Source organism: Choloepus didactylus, chromosome 14, assembly GCF_015220235.1.
Source record: "Choloepus didactylus isolate mChoDid1 chromosome 14, mChoDid1.pri, whole genome shotgun sequence".
NCBI classification, from domain to species: Eukaryota; Metazoa; Chordata; class Mammalia; order Pilosa; family Megalonychidae; genus Choloepus; species Choloepus didactylus.
Window position 1 is genome coordinate 60,315,352 of NC_051320.1, and position 20,101 is coordinate 60,335,452.

Below are 20,101 nucleotides of genomic sequence, written 5' to 3' on the forward strand. Positions count from 1 at the left end.
AGACAACAAAGGGATTCCCACATCCTTTTCAAATGCCTTTGTTGTTGCAGAATCCTATAGATATTTCATTCTCCTAAATGGATCTATCAAAGGGATAATGAACCTGTACTCTCCATTTAAAGTACCCTTTAAATACTAAAATACTCCACAAAGTTAATCCCTATTTTGTTGAGAGTTCTTACTAACTTCATCTGTATCAATTTATTGAAAAATTCACAAATATTCACCGAATGCCTACCAACCACCAGACACTCTGCTGGATGTTGGGGCAATAATGGTGAAAAAGACCAACCCTGCCCTCAAAGAGTTTTCCATTTCCTGTAGGAGAGAGACAAATAAGTAATTATCATGTAATGGGATGAAGTGGTGTGATGTGGTATTTGCTGGGTCCTGCTAGAGAAGAGCACAAAAAAGGGACCTAATCCTGTTATGCTGCATCTGGGAAAGTCTCCAAGAGGCGGTGATATTTAAGCTGAATATGAAAGGATGTGTGGGAATCAGCAGCTAGACAAGGAAACAATTCATTTCTTTTCAGAGGATTCAGTAGTCCAACTGTGGAGTTTCCATAGACAACCAAAGGGGAAGAGAAAAAGAATAAAGTATTTTAAGGTATCTCTTAACTGAGAAAAAAGAGCTGTAGGTTGAACTAGAAGTTCTAGTTCTTTTTCAGGTGCAGCTCACTGCCCTTTCTTCTGCGTGCATAAAGAAAATGGGAAAACAGGATTCTTAGGACCCATTATAAAATGTGCAAATACACCCCTCATCTAAGTGAATACCTCAGGGTAGATTAGACGCACCTGGAATGAGAGTATAAATGCCCTGATTTTGCTCCATGTTTTTAGTCTCATGACCCAGTCACCTAAGAGAAGAAATACGAGCTCAGCTTCCCCACACGCACCAAAGGCTCGCAGCACCGACTGGGGAGAAGAGGGAGGCATCAGTGCAGCTGATTCCATCAATTCCCTCAAATTCTGCATTTCTCAGTGTGATTGGATAATTTGCCTCCAAGTTCTTCTAAGGTTGACTATCCAATTTGATTACATGGGTTTGCCGAGGCATCTCATTTCCAGGAGTTGTTGGAGAAGATGCCACACGGGCAATCATTCTTCTGAATCAAAACCAACCCCCCAGTCCTGATCCTACTAGTTAGAAGGAGATACACATAATTCAGGAAACACAATGTAAAATGAAGATCTGAATGTTTGTTAACCACAATAAAATGTAAAATCACAGTGTTGGTATTTTTAAATCAATGTAGCCATTTTTAATAAAACTTTAATCAAGAAACTGATTTTGAAAAATTCAAAGTAAGAAATCTACTACAAGCAAAGATATTTTAAAAGTCTCATCAATGAATTTTCATGCAGACTTTCTATCACAGTAAGATTCTTTTATATCTTCAATGCTACACAGCAACAAAATCACAGAAAGGCAGCGATCGCTTCTGAAAGAAAGTGAAAGGGGACTAGAGTGATCATTTTGCCAAAAGGATCAAGGGGAGTTGAAATCAGACCTGTTTCTCAATGAGCTGAGGATGTTTAACTGTGACGGGAACAGCAGCATCCTTTCTCTGATTTTACCTTTGAAGAGAATAAAAGGAACTCAGTGTAGCGTTCTCCCTCACACAGAGATGCCAAATTCCAGCCTTGCCCCCAAGAAATGCTATAATCAAAGTCAACACACATCCCACTCCTACAAATGCTGTTAATAGTATTTAGTAACATTTCTTCCTCTTATTAATCTTCCTCTGAAGTTTTAACACGATATTCCTGGATTGGAAAAATAATTCCAGTTCTCTGGAAATGACACACAGGCTGAAACTTTTGGCATTGCTGAAAACTCACGACATTCAATCACGAAAAAGAACACAGCATATGGTGCCAAGAGCCTCAGAACTGGGACTTAAGTACTCATTATCCAAATCTCTGCAGTCCCGGGGGTTATGTGAGGAAACCTAGGTTTTCATAATGTGAAAATATAGGTGCCTAGTTGAGCATTTATAAAACTAGGCCTTTGTCAACAGTCCCTCTAGTAACACAAATGTCTATCCCTGGTCATCATGTCAACCTCTTGTTTAAGTCTTTTGCAGATTGTTACATGTTGAAACATCTGAAAAGATACCATGCATTTATTTTTTAATTCAGAATACAGTGAATTTGCAAAACTGGCAAAATATGTAAGATTTCATGAAATCCATGGAAGTGATGTTGGAGAGATGCTTGAATCACAGCAAAGCTGCTGTCTCATAGGGAACTGCTATCTCATAGGCTGAGCTGGACCAGAGAGTAACTGAAAAAAACTGACAAGTATAATGCTAATAGGTACTTCAAAAAAGAAAGATATGAACTGCAAAGGACTAAGGGAAAACAAGACAGAGCACTCAAATATTTTTGCAAATATGACCATCTCTATAATATTATCCCAAAGTTTAATGTGAAATAAAGTACACCAAATATTATCAAATAATTTTCCTGAAAAAATGATACCCAAAGAAGCAACATTTGATTCATTTTTCGTTCATTCTAAGTTCTAGTACATAGCTGCAATTACAATACAAAGACTCATTTTTCCAGATAAAGTCCTAATCAAACATGTAATAAATCTTGGCCATGAAATTGTACTCACTGCTTTAAGAAGTGCCAATTTTCCCTCTGTTTGCTATCAGACTACTGCCTCTTGCTCATATTTCATTCCCCATGGCTCTGTTAAATATTTCCTAACACCTCAGAGAATGAATCTCTAGCTAGCCTAAGGCCTTCTTCTTCAATCTGAGAGACTCATCTAAATTTCCTGTGTCGAGAGGTCTTTTTATCAATATTCCCTTGGCTCAACCACCTTCCATTTTTATACAACTTTGATGCATTTGACCTTGACCTCTTCAAATGCTTATGAAGAAAGAGACGTTAATTTCCTATGTTCTTGTGCAGGAATACTTTCTTTACCCACCTTCCCTTACCCGACAGTGCTGAGGTCAGGGGTGGAGCTATTTCCTGGTCCCAGCTGTGGCATCTTCTTTTGAGCCTCTGGATTTCAGTGTGACAACTTCTCCCTTATAGGGTGCACGCTCCACAGGGGTAGGTGTGCAAATCTGAAACAGAACATTTCATTTATCTCTTGAGCTATACTGGCTTCTTGCATTCAAAGCTAAATGCAGCTCCCTTTATGAATTGTGAGAGCAAAAAGAATCCTGTGAATTTATCATGTGCCTCCCACCTGCTGCCCTTCCACAGAAATTCCTGGCAACCTCCTGGTATCTATGTTGGCCTGCTCTTGTGTTACTCTGTGTCAGACAAAGGCCCAGGGAACACTTTCTAACCATCATTCTTTGACTGGAGCCCCTGCCATATCCTCACACCCTTCTGAGTCCTATAGCCATCTCTTACAGTCCTTTCAAGCATTCTACCTTTTCTTCTAGTTTCAATCCTAGACATCTGTATTTCCAGAATGCTTTGTTATATCTCCTAAGACTCTTGGAACATTTTACTCCAGCTTATATCAATTGTGTGTGTGTTTTATTTTATTTTATTTTCCCAATTGCCTTTGTGGGTAACAGGCGTCCTACAGAATACCAAATCTCTAAGCAACCCTCTTCAATGACCAACTGTGCAGGGGAAACCTCCGTTGTATGCAGCTAGAGTTAATTCTGTACTTGAGCAGAGTTTTACAATTTGGACTTTATAGACAAAGGAATTCAAGAAATGTACTTAAATTACACTGTTTGTAAACTTGTGCACAAATTCATTGACAAGTCAAGAGGCTACAAAGCACAGTAATTATGAATGTTGGCTCTGGAACCAAACTACTTGGGCAAATTACTTAACATTGTGTGCTCCAGTTCCTTTATTGTAAACTGGGGATGAGAGCTGCACCTACTTTATAGGGTTTTTGTGAAGATTAATTATAGGTAAATTATTTAGAACAATGCCTGGCATATAATAATCTCCTAATAAACACACACATATATATTTATGTATATACGCATACACACATGACAACTAATAACAAATTATTGTAGGTCTCATTTTGACCACCAAAACAAATATATTACAGTGAGTGATGATGTGGGCTTTGGAATAAGACAGATCTACATTTGAACTCTAGCTTTGTCATTTACTAGTTGTAGGGAATTAGCAAGTTAACCCCTCCAAGCCCACTTCCTCATCTATGAAATGGGGGGAATAAAACCTACCTCCTAAATACATGAGATTTCCCAGAAACACAGAATTCCCTTCATTCATTCAACAGATCTTTATGAACTCACATGGCCCCAGGTGTTTCATCAGGCACTGAGGACACAGCCATGGCCAAGACAGGCACGGTCCTGAGAGCCAAGGCACTGGAAGCAGAGCACGTGCACACCCTAAGCCTCAGGAAATGGGAGCGGCTCCCGCACTCTTTCCACTAGTCCAAGACACCATTCATTTTCTGTGCCTGGTTAGCTGCTTCGCTGGACTTGAATTCTGGCTCACTTTCTAAAGCGTCTTTTTCTTCTCCCTGGGTCTGTCACCATCCTGAGGACACTAATAGTGGGACATGAGAGCCAGCCTGCCGTTTCTGCCACCCAGCTCCGGGACACTGCAATAAACTGGGTTCACACCGCAAACCTAAATTCCCTTAGAGTCCCACTCTGCAACCACATCCTCCCACCCTTCTAATCCCCTCCCAGCTGTACTTTCCAAGCCAGACTGCAGGCTGTATCCTCGAACCTAGGGTAACCACAACCATATAATTTATCATCCAAACTGGGATGCATCTGTGAGTGAAATGGGAAAGTAACAGGCAGAAACCAGGAATATCTGAGCAAATCAAGGTTTATTTACACCCCTTTCCAAATCACCACACTCTAAAGGGTCTTTCTCTCTTTCCCTTTTGGCTCAACAAAACCTGGGCCTGTTTCAGATCAATCATTAGTCTTGTGTGCAGCTGAAAGCCCCTGGAAAATAAGGGATATAAGTGGGCAGGAATTTGTGTCACCTTGCCTTCTTGCTGCATGTCCCTCATCAGCTTCCACCCCCTCTCCCTCTTCCCACAACAGTTCCTTTGAGCCTTTACTGCTTGTGTTTTACAGCTGTTATTTGTCTGTCATAGACTCCTTCTATTGGGGAACTGCTTGCCCACACCAGTGGTTCAGGTGGGGCCCCGTCCTCCTCATCAGGGGTGGGCTTGCTCCACAAGCTGGTGGTTGCTCAGAGGAACCCATCTCCTAACCCAGCAGTAGGTTCAGGAATAGCACAAGACCCAAACCAAGCGAATCAGAGACCCTCTTAGTATTTTTCTTCTGGAACCATCAGGAATGCTCTTTCCTCTGGGGTAGCTGAGTTGGTAGGACGGCACTTTGGCTGCTGGGAGCAATTATGCCTCTGAAGCAGAAATCCACCAACACACAGCACCCTGGATGTTGTTTGAGGCCTTGCATCCAGCCGGGCCAAAAGTCAGAGGACCCCTGGATTTTACAGTTACATGAGCCAATAAATGCCCATTTGTGACTTCAGTTGCTTTGAGTTGGGCTTTGTGCCCACCTTTACTTGGCAGACAATAGCCCTCCCTATTTCATCTAGGTCATCAGACAATAACTTCCTTTCTCATACCTACGGGCGTACCATACCCATCCTCACACCTCCCTCTCTCCACCACGGTGGAAGGAAGAGCCATTTCTCCCATGAGCTGGGATATTCCCCTCCCCCACCCCCAGCTCGAAATTTTCCTCTTCCTTTTCAGTTACCCAACTCTAACTTTTATTCTAACCCCTCTCTCACCTCAGGAGAGAGATCTGCCAATCTGCCAGGATGGGAGCTTTCTAAAACACAAATCTGATTGGACATTCCTCTGCTTAAAACCCATTGAGGTCTCTTGAAGCCCCTGGGAAAACAACCAAACTTCTTTATATGTCACGTAAGGACCTCACCTCCCTGATCATGGCCCTTGTCACTGCCACCCAACACCAAACAGCATGGTGGCTCCATGTCTTCACACATGCTGAAATGCCACTCTCCTTTGTGGTAAACTATCTCTGACTTGCATTGTAAGATCCAGCTCAGGCATCTATCAGTCCAAGAACCTTTACCCCCAGCCCCCACCCCCACAGCAGCTCTGGTTGCTCCTTCTCCACCCTTTTCTGTGAATTTAGCACTCCACACACTGTTCTACTATTGTGCTTCCCACGTGTTCTGTAATTGTCTATTTACTTCTCTGTCTCCTATGGCAGACTAGGGGCCATTGTACCACTCTGTTTCTCAATAATAAGCCCTCAGTAAATATTTAATGAACTCCTACCAAGGGTGGAAGGGGAGGGGCTCCCCACCTAAGCTTTATTTCCTCTTTTTATGGGTTGTCCTGGCATGGGCTAACTTAGTTTCCCTCATATTCCTTTTTTTGTGCTTCACCTTTCTTCTGTTCTTCAGGTCGCACTGTCTCCTCCTTAGCTGGCTGCCTCCTGTAGGCAGGTCTTGGATCACCTGGTTGCTGAGAGCCCTTCTCTGGCTGCTTGGACACTGCACCAGTAACACCACTGGGCAGCTCTTGCTCCCACTGGCCATCCTGGCTACACCGGCCATCACAGGTCATAAGTCTCTGACCAGACCAAGCAAACTTGTCTGGCACTAGGTCTAATCTGCATACATGTTTATCTACCTGTTTATCTGCCCTTGAAGCTCTGGCTGGGCAGGGACTGGTTTCCTGCTGAAACGGCCTTGGGAAGTTAATCACTCCTCCCTACACTGCCACTCAGAAATGAACCAACCTTCTCTCAGGGGTCTTTTACTGTCCCACACTTCAAAATCTTCCTTTTTGATGGATAAGGAATCAAAGACTTTTTAAGTTCACATCTCAAGCCTCTCAGCACTTTCAACCTTTTAATATTTCCTTGTCCTTAGAGTGGGTTACATAAGCTCTTTAATGGCTAGACTCACATCTTATTCATCTTTGTGCTCTCCATTGCCCGACATTGTACTTTATTTACATTTTAGAAGCTCAGTAGATGCTCACTGTGACAAAATGGAAAGATTATGGCACTCACTCTGCAGAATCTTAAACCATCACCACCATTATTCAGAAGTTCAGTTGCACATTTTTTTTCTAAGTAGACCTAACCTATGACTCTTAGGAAAACCAGTCTTGTTCTTGCTCTCTAGTGACATGACAAATCTCCTCCTGGCAGGTGAAGTTCCCAGCCCTGACACAGGACCAGTGCTTAGTGCTAGTAGGTTATCCTAATGGTTGGGCCCAAAACAGAGTGTGCATCTTTCCCAAATATCCCAGATGAGTGTAGGGATAACATTGACTCCATCCTGATTCTCCCAACTAAACCTGTGCCTTATTCTTAGAGGACATTAATGCAACATAAAGCCCACAGAAAGACCAGGATGAAAAATCAGAGGGTTCTGGATTTAACCAAGTAACCACGTTTCTTTTCTTGCCTCCCAGGACTTCCTGTTCTCCTGCTTTTCTTCCTACCTCATTGGACAGCTTTCTCATGCTACTTAGCTGAGAATGTTGGAGGCTCCGGAGGTCTGTCTCAGGCCCCCTTTCTTCTTTATCTCACAGTCTTCTTGGTGGACTTAGAGTAATGGTTTCAAATATATCTCTATGCTATAATTCCCAAATTTTAATCTCCAGCCCTGATCTCTCCAGATCTCCAGACTCCTTCATTCAAGTGGTTCCTTGACCTCAGTGAAGGAGGGTGTAATAAACTTCTAAACAGAACTAGAATTTAACCATTATGAACTATGGTGGAAACAGAAGTAGATTTTAAGTTCTTTGGGTACAGGGACTGCTGTCTTCTTCATGTCTTTATCCCCAGCACCTAGTAGAGTACTTGGTGCTCAACAAACATTTGTCAAATGAAGGAAGATTTCTTTATTGTAGGACTTCTCAGTACCTTTAATATGTATTGAGCAATAGAATCACCTGAGGGTAGGATTTCTAAAATTATTTGACAAATTTCTTAAGGAGCACCTCAAGAGACTAGTGTCCTGAGAAACACCTTCAGAAAGACTGATCTGGGTTGTGGCATCTTTTGTTCCCCCAGTACAGGCTGGTCAAAATTGGATGCTCACACCAAGTCAGCCTCCATCTTGAGGGTATCACAAGCAAATGAAATGGTTTGAGGGTAAAACTGTGTGAGAAACTGCCCTCCATAATATAGGAAATAACTGATGGCACGTTGTCTAGCAAGACTGGTGGTTTATTTTGGTAGGTGGAAATTCAATTTGAGTTTATACCATTTAATGATGATTGTCTATTGAGTTAATAGAAAGATGAAAATGAGAATTACATTACAATATACAGTACGGTGAATAAACATTAATTGCAATCATCATTATACCTGCATAATTGCAGAAATGCCTTTTCGTTAACAGATCAGAAGAAAGAGGAAATTGTAAGCTGGTAGAAAATTTAACAGTATTATCTGCAGAGTGAGTCCTGGGATGCTAGATGTTCTGAGACTAGCAGGAACCAAAAGAGAAGACTCCCTGGACCCCAAAGGAGTTATTGATACAATGACACTCACAGGGGCTAAGACACTAAAATATCAACAGCAACAGCAGAAATTCCAAACACCAAGCAGCAGACACTGGCAACACCAAAGAGTCCAAATAAACAAATGAATGTGACAGTTACTCCCTGAGAATGAAATCTATGCCAAGTTTGGCAAATTTAGAGGGCACTCAGTATACAATGAACTGTACTATCCAGGGGGCTGTGAATCACCGGAACATGAGCTATTTCCAGAGAGCTCTTCCTCAAGGAAATTGCCTTAAAGCTGGGTCCTCTCTCTTCAGGGCTGGCTCCTCTGGCAAGTTTGCTGGTCTGAGAATATCTGAACCCTCTGTGTAGGAGGGGGGTGGTGGTGATACTCCTAAGGATGGGGGCTGCGGGGAGCTATGGGTTTGGATGGGAACTATACTTGGTGATTAATAAACTTCAGTGGGAGAGGTTAAAAGGATTGGCTTTGGTGATAGTCAAACCTGGGTTTGAGTTCTGACTCTGACACTTAGTAGCTATGTGACCTTTCTGAGCCTCAACTACCTAATCTACTACTGGGATATCACTACTTACCCCAGATGCTTGTTGTAAGGCTTAAACAATGCCTGGCACATAATTGTTGATCAATAAATACTTATTAGATGAATGTTAAATGAGTCAATAAGCATGAAAAGAGTATTTGGAAAGCACTGCACTTCCCTGTATGCAATGGTTTGTTGGTAAATGTGAACCGCTACCTCTACCTGCCCTACACCCACCCTGACCTCTCCCTCCAAAGCCCTGATATACAGCACTTGCCTATTTGTGTGATGTAGACACTCCTGCCATGACTGATTCCATGCTACCAATGTGACATAACTGAATGTGGAGCAGAGAAGAGATGTGCACAAGTGTCTCTCACAAGCCAGCATGAGTCAGCCTCAGCATACGCATTAGGTTTCAATATTATTAGCAATCAATCTGTGAAAATTAGGATTATATGACAGTTGATGACGTGTCTTAAATTATTTTCTCCAAGCTACCATGCTGAGAAAGACATTGACAAACGGATTTCAGAAATAGAGAACACCCATTTTAAGGACCAGATCAGCCATGTGCTCAATTTTATCTTTTCTAAAAGACAAAATATGCTTATAGTTGCAAAGATACAACCCAGTGCAGAAGCTTTGGCAGCAGTATTCTAAAACTGTGATTATTCCACAAAGCTATTCCTGTTTCTCTATAAAATGCAATGTGACTCTCATTTTCCAGAATAGGTTGGGGTTGCTTATTATTGAAAAAAAAAGAAAAAGAAAAAGAAAAAGCGATGATATAAAGAATGTTTGTCCTTCCAAATTTTGGAGGAAACTATAACACTATAAACAAACACAAAATGCTAGAAATAATAATCCATCTGAGCTTAAAAACTATACTTTTTAGTGAAGAATTAATAGCATATAAATTGATTTTGTCCTTTTAGGATTATCTTCAACACCTAAATTGCTGTTGCTTCCCGACTACCCTTTTATTTCTCTTTCCTGAATCTCTCAACACTCTTTCTTAAGTTAATTTTATATGGAATTGAAATATATGCTTTATGATATTACATTTACTAAATAAAGTTTGAGGTTTCATCTTATGATTAAATTTTTTTTCCCTTAAGGACCAGTTGTTTAAATTTTAAAATAAATTAATTCCTCAAAACTGTCAAATTGGATAAAAACATCTTTTCTTTCCTTTGAAATTCCTCACAGCATCTGATACAGGGATAGCTGCATGGCATGATGCTGATCGATTTTATTAAGTGATAAATCTTGTACACGAATCAAATGCACAGATAACTTCTTGATTTGGGATGGGCCAGGAGGCAATCTTCTAAGAAGATTTGTTTAAACTTTCTACAACCTTTGCTCCTTCCTTTTACAGTTTATTTATTTATCAAACGCCTACTATGTGCCAAGTGCTGGGCATAAATAGAATAAGACACTGCTCTCAAGGAACTAACACCCTAGCTGGGAGACCAGCAAGGTTCTGGAACTAGCAAAACTGATGTGTGTCTATGATCTGTGCTTTGGGAGTTCAGAATGGGGGGATTATTTTTCTTGGGAAGGGTAAAAGGTGAGCAGGAGAAATGGTCAGGCTATTCCTGATGGCCTCCAAACCTTATTCTCACTCACAAGGAAATCTGAGTATTTTAAAGGAAAACCAAAGCCCATGTGCATTGAGAGAGAACACCGGGGAAAGAAGGAGAATTTCTTAGAGGAATGTGGGTCTTCCTGAATGTTAATAAATTCATGTGAGTTTAAAATCTAGAGTTCCTAATAACTCTTTTTCTTAATCTTATTGTTATTTAATATTATTTTTCTTAACCTTAATTATATGTTTACTCTATAAGTTACCTTTGCCTAATGGGTGAAAAGTCTCCAGATAATCCCCACATCTCATTTTATCCATTTTATTTGATGCTTTTCCAACACCAAAAAATTTTAACAATGCATTTCACCACAATTTGATTTTCACAATCATTTCCTTCTTGTTTCTCTCTATATAGAGGTCACATGGTACACTGGAGATCAGAATAGCCTGATCAAAAGTCCTGGCACTTAGGTTTACTTATTGCTTAGCCCAGGGAAAGTTACTTAATCTCACTGAGACTCAGCTTTCTATTCTGTAAAACAGGGATAATAATATCTATCACATGGCTTGTTGTGCAGATTAAATGAACCAATGAATATAAACCACCTAGTAAAGTGCCTGGAAGATGGTAAGTGCTCAGAACAACATAAAATAACAATGAAACAATTATTAGTATTATTGTCATTCTAATAACAATGATGCATTAGAATGCCCCTGGTGGTGAACAACTGCAACAACAGAGCCTTGGCTCCACTTCTAGGGTCACATAATCTAACACCCAGTTCTCCCTCACAGGGCTGTTGCACTGGCAGAGCCCTTAGCACTGTGCCTTGCATTCAGGAAACATTCAATAAATGTTAGTGTTACTGTTATTTCCTGTGTAAGTGTTCAGGAACACATATGACTCCTTTGGTCTACCTATGTGTCAACATTTACAAATTAACCCCCAGCAAAATGAATTATCACCTAAACATCATCTATTTTGACTGAAACACAGTATGTAAATAACTGTAGCATTTAAAAATATTCTAGGGTATTTGTTTACTTAAAGCTTTAGGAAGTACTAAAATACAATGGATAAATCTTGTATTACGGACTCTGAAAATTCACATGTAAAAAATTTTCACAAGACGTTAGAGGAGAATCAAAGAGACTACAAGATCTAACTAAAAGGATTTCAAAAAAACAAAACAAAACAAAACAAAAAAACAGCCAAAGAACTGTGGGAAAAGAGAAGTACACTTGAAAATGAGGAGAGAGAAGCCTCGGAAATAATCCAAAAGCTGCAGACTCAAATGTCTACATGATCAGCAAGAAATACAAGTGAGTGAAACCTGCTGGGTGAAAACCATAATGTGCATTCTCTGCAAGGGCTCAGCCATTTGGCTCTGGCCTATTTTTGCCAAGTGAGATTGAGAGTATAGGGTTGCCTCACCTTCCAAAAAAAATCCAGAAATACAGATTTTAAAATCTGAAATCTTCTGATATTTTAGCATAAAAACAGAATTTTAAAAACTCTTTAAAACATTGTGTGAGTTAAGCAAAACATGTTTGAGAACCCAAAATATATTTAGAATAAATATCTCTTTTATAATGAGTTATTATAAATAAAGGCTCAGAGGCCTTTATAATAGATTTGGTCCTCAAAAGAGAAACAACTGGATAATCACAGGAAAAAGAATGAAGTTGGACCTCTACCTTATTCCATATACAAAAATTAACTCGACATCAATGATCTATATTAGCGACAAAACTACAAAACTATTAGAAGAAAGTATAGGGGTAAATCTTCACAACCTTGAATTTGGCAATGCATTCTTAGATTTGACATGAAAAGCACAAGCAACAAAATAAAACATCGGACTTCATAAACATTTTTGTGCATCAGAGGACATTACCAAGAAACAAAAAAGACAACCTACAGAATGGGAGAAAGTATTTGCAAATCACATATCTGATAAGGGTGTAGTATTCAGAATACATAACAAACTCTTACATCTCAACAACAAAAAGGCCCTGCCTTCCACTGCTGCTCCCAGCCAGTGACTGAGCTTGTAGGGATATGAGGACAGAGACAAGGGACTTTGCTCACGTGCTCCCTGAAGGAGAGCTTCCTTCCAACCTTTCTCCCTCTCTTCTTTATTGGGGTCAGACTTGCACTGCAGTCTCTCCCAGCTCTTCTCAGCTCCCGCCCTGTTTTATTTCACAGCTGTCTTCCCTAATAAAAACCTCGCACCGTTACCCATCTGGGTGTCTGCTTCTCAGAGGGCTCAAACTGACACAATTGTTAAAAAGCCTCCAAAGATTGTGAACACCAGGTAAGAAAATCTGACTTGGTCCCTCAAGAAATGTTGAACAGAGAAAATGTATGCACCCAACAATGATTCTTCCTTTGAGAACTGGTGTTTGTAATCTCTAATTAATCCTGACATCCCAGGAATGTTTAACAGAGTGTGATGCAACAACAAAAAACAGATATCCAGGACTGGGTGCTACTCCAGCCTGTGGTCACAGCACACTATGGCACACTCACCTGGTCTCGCTGCTTGATTCGTTTGTAAATATATTCAGCAAATGGTTTCCGAGGAATAAACTTCCCATCTCCTGCCATGACATTGAAAGCTCCAGCTTCATACACCACTTTGCCCCTTGAAATAGTCACAAGGGGCACCCCATGGCAAACCATGCCCTCAAAGATGTTGAAGTTAACAGCCTGATGATGAGTTTTTGCAGAAATAGTCCTGCATTTGTGAAAACAAAAAAGCTCCAGATCATCACGAGCTCTTTTGATGAATATAAAATACTACAAGAAGAATGGCTTAGAAGAAAATTTAGCAACTCCATTAAACCATAGCTTTATCACTGTTACAAGTAACTTTAAGAATAGAAATAGCATTAACATTTCATTACAAAGTAATTACATTTTCTGAGAAAAGAACTAATAGATAATTTTTAAAGTGATTAGCAAGATTAGGATAGACGGAAGGCATAGCATCTCACGTTGAGATTTTAAAATTATTTGTATTTATTTTTAAATAACAATATATGCTTTTTCAATTTTTAATTATAAAACATTTCAAACACAGATGAGTCTCATGAACACACATTGATCTAATACCCAGCTCTGTAGACTTCTAACTTTTTGCAGATACACTTGAGGGTTCCTCTATACCCCTCCCCAAATCCCATTCCTGTCCCTCCCTTCCAGAGGCAATCGCCACCCCGAATTTGGTAGTTGTCAAATGTCTCTTGAGTGTTTTCCCTTGTTGGTGGCAAAATAACCAAATATGGCAGAGTATAATCCCATAGCACAGTCAATGTTATGCTTCTGCATCACCACTCTCAAAAGTTTATTCATGCTTTTCAATTTTACATAATATGTTTGCTGACTTCCAGATAAATGGCTGGGTATTTGAAAATGCTGGACACTTCCTTTCCCTAAATCTCAAACAGAAAAGAAAAAAATACATCTGAGAGTAGGCAATAATATGAGCATAATCTGGATTCTGGTAGAAGTTTCTATAACTCCCCTTGGGAATGGATTAAAGAGAAGTACTCTACTAAAAACCTTAAGGCTGGATCAAAGAAAGAGCAGCAAAAGGCTCCCCCAGTCCTAATCTGGAGGGGCCGCTGCTGGTAGACTCACAACGCCACCTCCAGCTGCTGGTAGACTCACAACGCCACCTCCAGCGGTTGAGTGCTGCAGGCCTAGAAATAGAGAAGACAGTGCCTGGTCCTTGCCTCCAGACTCCTATATCCAACTGCCTACTTGATTTCCAATCCTAAAATACCCAAGCAGAATTCTTAATTTTCAATGCCTACCCCTACCTGACCCATTCAAATTTGCTCCTCCCTTGGATTTCTTCATCTCAGTAAATGATGCCACCATCTACCAGCTCAAGTCCAAAACCTAGCAGTCAACTTGGGTTTTTCTTCTCTCCTCCCCCTCCCACACACCATATCAAGGCTTATTAGTTCTCCCTCCAAAATATAAATCCCAAACTGGTCCAGTTCTGTCAACTCCATTGCTCCCACCTAAATCCATGCCACCCTTGTCTCGTAAGTGAACTTCCCCAATGCCTCTTAACTGCCCTGTTTCAACTCAACCTCCTACAATACATTCTCCACAAAGTCGCTCAAATGAGCTTCTGAAAATGAGAATCTGATCATATTACTTTCCTGCTTAAAACCTTTAATGGTTCCAGTCTTTTAAAAAAAGCACAAATAATAGTAATAAAATAAAAGAATCTGTACCCTATAAGATATATCCACATGCAAAGGGAAGAAAGTAGCTATTAAGCACAATTAACTTTGCTGAGATTCTCCTGCATATTAGGTAGATATTTTATATCTTATTTAATCTTTATAATACCTCTTCAAAGCAGAGAGTATTTTCTGCATTTTACAGATAAATAAACTAAAATTTAGAGAGGTTAAGCAACTTGCCAAATTCCAAACTGGAATTTATTTTTATTTTTAAAATTGACATACAGAGGCGGGGCAAGATGGCAGACTGGTGAGCTGTATGTTTTAGTTACTCCCCCAGGAAAGTAGGTAAAAAGCCAGGAACTGTGTGGACTGGACACCACAGAGCAATCTGTCTTTGGGCATACTTCATACAACACTCATGAAAACGTGGAACTGCTGAGATCAGCGAAATCTGTAAGTTTTTGCGGCCAGGGGACCCGCGCCCCTCCCTGCCAGGCTCAGTCCCGGGGGAGGAGGGGCTGTCAGCTCCAGGAAGGAGAAGGGAGAATTGCAGTGGCTGCTCTTATCGGAAACTCATTCTACTGATTCAAACTCCAACCATAGATAGACTGAGGCCAGACACCAGAGACTCTGAGAGCAGCCAGCCCAGCAGAGAAGAGACGGGCATAGAAGGAAAACAACACGAGAAGCTCCAAAGTAAAAGCAGAGGATTTTTGGAGTTCTGGTGAACACAGAAAGGGGAAGGGCAGAGATCAGGCCTTGAGGCGCATATGCAAATCCCGAAGCAAGGCTGATCTCTCTGCCCTGGGCACCTTTCCTTAATGGCCCTGGTTGCTTTGTCTATTAGCATTTCAATAACCCATTAGATCTCTGAGGAGGGCCGTTTTTTTTTTTTTTTTTTTTTTCTAAATCCTTTTTGCTTTTTCTAAAACAATTACTCTAAGAAGCTCAATACAGAAAGCTTCAAAGAATTGAAATTTGGGCACGTCAAGTCAAGAGCAGAACTAAGAGAGCTCTGAGACAAAAGGCAATAATCCAGTGGCTGAGAAAATTCACTAAACAACACAACTTCCCAAGAAAAGGGGGGTGTCCGCTCACAGCCACCATCCTGGTGGACAGGAAACACTCCTGCCCATCGCCAGCCCCATAGCCCAGAGCTGCCCCAGACAACCCAGTGTGACGGAAGTGCTTCAAATAACAGGCACACACCACAAAACTGGGCGTGGACATTAGCCTTCCCTGCAACCTCAGCTGAATGTCCCAGAGCTGGGAAGGGGGAGCAGTGTGAATTAACAGAGCCCCATTCAGCCATCATTTGAGCAGACTGGGAGCCTCCCAACACAGCCCAGCAGCCCAGAACTGCCCTGGGGGGACGGCACTCACCTGTGACATAGCACAGTCATCCCTCAACAGAGGACCCGGGGTGCACAGCCTGGAAGAGGGGCCCACTTGCAAGTCTCAGGAGCCATACGCCAATACCAAAGACTTGTGGGTCAGTGGCAGAGACAAACTGTGGCAGGACTGAACTGAAGGATTAGACTATTGCAGTAGCTTTAAAACTCTAGGATCATCAGGGAGATTTGATTGTTAGGGCCACCCCCCCTCCCCGACTGCCCAGAAACACGCCCCACATACAGGGCAGGCAACACCAACTACACACGCAAGCTTGGTACACCAATTGGGCCCCACAAGACTCACTCCCCCACTCACCAAAAAGGCTAAGCAGGGGAGATCTGGCTTGTGGAGAACAGGTGGCTCGTGGACGCCACCTGCTGGTTAGTTAGAGAAAGTGTACTCCACGAAGCTTTAGATCTGATAAATTAGAGATAAGGACTTCAACTGGTCTACAAACCCTAAAAGAACCCTATCAAGTTCAGCAAATGCCACGAGGCCAAAAACAACAGAAAATTATAAAGCATATGAAAAAACCAGACGATATGGATAACCCAAGCCCAAGCACCCAAATCAAAAGACCAGAAGAGACACACCTAGAGCAGCTACTCAAAGAACTAAAGATGAACAATGAGACCATAGTACGGGATATGAAGGAAATCAAGAAGACCCTAGAAGAGCATAAAGAAGACATTGCAAGACTAAATAAAAAAATGGATGATCTTATGGAAATTAAAGAAACTGTTGACCAAATTAAAAAGATTCTGGACACTCATAGTACAAGACTAGAGGAAGTTGAACAACGAATCAGTGACCTGGAAGATGACAGAATGGAAAATGAAAGCATAAAAGAAAGAATGGGGAAAAAAATTGAAAAACTCGAAATGGACCACAGGGATATGATAGATAATATGAAACGTCCGAATATAAGACTCATTGGTGTCCCAGAAGGGGAAGAAAAGGGTAAAGGTCTAGGAAGAGTATTCAAAGAAATTGTTGGGGAAAACTTCCCAAATCTTCTAAACAACATAAATACACAAATCATAAATGCTCAGCGAACTCCAAATAGAATAAATCCAAAAAAACCCACTCCGAGACATATACTGATCACACTGTCAAACATAGAAGAGAAGGAGCAAGTTCTGAAAGCAGCAAGAGAAAAGCAATTCACCACATACAAAGGAAACAGCATAAGACTAAGTAGTGACTACTCAGCAGCCACCATGGAGGCGAGAAGGCAGTGGCACGATATATTTAAAATTCTGAGTGAGAGGAATTTCCAGCCAAGAATACTTTATCCAGCAAAGCTCTCCTTCAAATTTGAGGGAGAGCTTAAATTTTTCACAGACAAAGAAATGCTGAGAGAATTTGCTAACAAGAGACCTGCCCTACTGGAGATACTAAAGGGAGCCCTACAGACAGAGAAACAAAGACAGGACAGAGAGACTTGGAGAAAGGTTCAGTACTAAAGAGATTCGGTATGGGTACAATAAAGGATATTAATAGAGAGAGGGAAAAATATGGCAAACATAATCCAAAGGATAAGATGGCCGATTCAAGAAATGCCTTCACGGTTTTAACGTTGAATGTAAATGGATTAAACTCCCCAATTAAAAGATATAGATTCGCAGAATGGATCAAAAAAAATGAATCATCAATATGTTGCATACAAGAGACTCATCTTAGACACAGGGACACAAAGAAACTGAAAGTGAAAGGATGGAAAAAAATATTTCATGCAAGCTACAGCCAAAAGAAAGCAGGTGTAGCAATATTAATCTCAGATAAAATAGACTTCAAATGCAGGGATGTTTTGAGAGACAAAGAAGGCCACTACATACTAATAAAAGGGGCAATTCAGCAAGAAGAAATAACAATCGTAAATGTCTATGCACCCAATCAAGGTGCCACAAAATACATGAGAGAAACATTGGCAAAACTAAAGGAAGCAATTGATGTTTCCACAATAATTGTGGGAGACTTCAACACATCACTCTCTCCTATAGATAGATCAACCAGACAGAAGACCAATAAGGAAATTGAAAACCTAAACAATCTGATAAATGAATTAGATTTAACAGACATCTACAGGACATTACATCCCAAATCACCAGGATACACATACTTTTCTAGTGCTCACGGAACTTTCTCCAGAATAGATCATATGCTGGGACATAAAACAAGCCTCAATAAATTTAAAAAGATTGAAATTATTCAAAGCACATTCTCTGACCACAATGGAATACAATTAGAAGTCAATAACCATCAGAGACTTAGAAAATTCACAAATACCTGGAGGTTAAACAACACACTCCTAAACAATCAGTGGGTTAAAGAAGAAATAGCAAGTGAAATTGCTAAATATATCGAGACGAATGAAAATGAGAACACAACATACCAAAACCTATGGGATGCAGCAAAAGCAGTGCTAAGGGGGAAATTTATAGCACTAAATGCATATATTAAAAAGGAAGAAAGAGCCAAAATCAAAGAACTAATGGATCAACTGAAGAAGCTAGAAAATGAACAGCAAACCAATCCTAAACCAAGTAGAAGAAAAGAAATAACAAGGATTAAAGCAGAAATAAATGACATAGAGAACAAAAAAACAATAGAAAGGATAAATATCACCAAAGTTGGTTCTTTGAGAAGATCAACAAGATTGACAAGCCCCTAGCTAGACTGACAAAATCAAAAAGAGAGAAGACCCATATAAACAAAATAATGAATGAAAAAGGTGACATAACTGCAGATCCTGAAGAAATTAAAAAAATTATAAGAGGATATTATGAACAACTGTATGGCAACAAACTGGATAATGTAGAAGAAATGGACAATTTCCTGGAAACATATGAACAACCTAGACTGACCAGAGAAGAAATAGAAGACCTCAACCAACCCATCACAAGCAAAGAGATCCAATCAGTCATCAAAAATCTTCCCACAAATAAATGTCCAGGGCCAGATGGCTTCACAGGGGAATTCTACCAAACTTTCCAGAAAGAACTGACACCAATATTACTCAAACTCTTTCAAAACATTGAAAAAAATGGAACACTACCTAACTCATTTTATGAAGCTAACATCAATCTAATACCAAAACCAGGCAAAGATGCTACAAAAAAGGAAAACTACAGGCCTATCTCCCTAATGAATATAGATGCAAAAATCCTCAACAAAATACTTGCAAATCGAATCCAAAGACACATTAAAAAAATCATACACCATGACCAAGTGGGGTTCATTCCAGGCATGCAAGGATGGTTCAACATAAGAAAAACAATCAATGTATTACAACACATTAAAAACTCGAAAGGGAAAAATCAATTGATCATCTCAATAGATGCTGAAAAAGCATTTGACAAAATCCAACATCCCTTTTTGATAAAAACACTTCAAAAGGTAGGAATTGAAGGAAACTTCCTCAACATGATAAAGAGCATATATGAAAAACCCACAGCCAGCATAGTACTCAATGGTGAGAGACTGAAAGCCTTCCCTCTAAGATCAGGAACAAGACAAGGATGCCCGCTGTCACCACTGTTATTCAACATTGTGCTGGAAGTGCTAGCCAGGGCAATCCGGCAAGACAAAGGCATCCAAATTGGAAAACAAGAAGTAAAACTGTCATTGTTTGCAGATGATATGATCTTATATCTAGAAAACCCTGAGAAATCAACGATACACCTACTAGAGCTAATAAACAAATTTAGCAAAGTAGCGGGATACAAGATTAATGCACATAAGTCAGTAATGTTTCTATATGCTAGAAATGAACAAACTGAAGAGACACTCAAGAAAAAGATACCATTTTCAATAGCAACTAAAAAAATCAAGTCCCTAGGAATAAACTTAACCAAAGATGTAAAAGACCTATACAAAGAAAACTACATAACTCTAC

At 40.3% G+C, this 20,101-nt stretch overlaps 1 protein-coding gene across 2 annotated transcripts in view; it reads right to left on the minus strand.

Moving 5' to 3' along the window:
- Positions 1-309: 309 nt before the first annotated feature.
- The window catches only part of DPYS (dihydropyrimidinase), an 89,450-nt gene continuing 69,658 nt past the window's right edge, over positions 310-20,101 (minus strand). Inside the window, exons 8-10 of one of the 2 annotated variants that reach the window (XM_037802894.1) lie at positions 13,133-13,340; positions 2,947-3,088; positions 310-1,580 (exon numbers count right to left, since the gene is read on the minus strand). In XM_037802894.1, coding sequence (XP_037658822.1) covers positions 2,984-3,088; positions 13,133-13,340 — 313 coding nt within the window. In that variant the 3' untranslated portion in view covers positions 310-1,580; positions 2,947-2,983. The remainder of the gene's footprint in view (positions 1,581-2,946; positions 3,089-13,132; positions 13,341-20,101) is intronic. The other variant, XM_037802895.1, reaches the window with a different exon arrangement.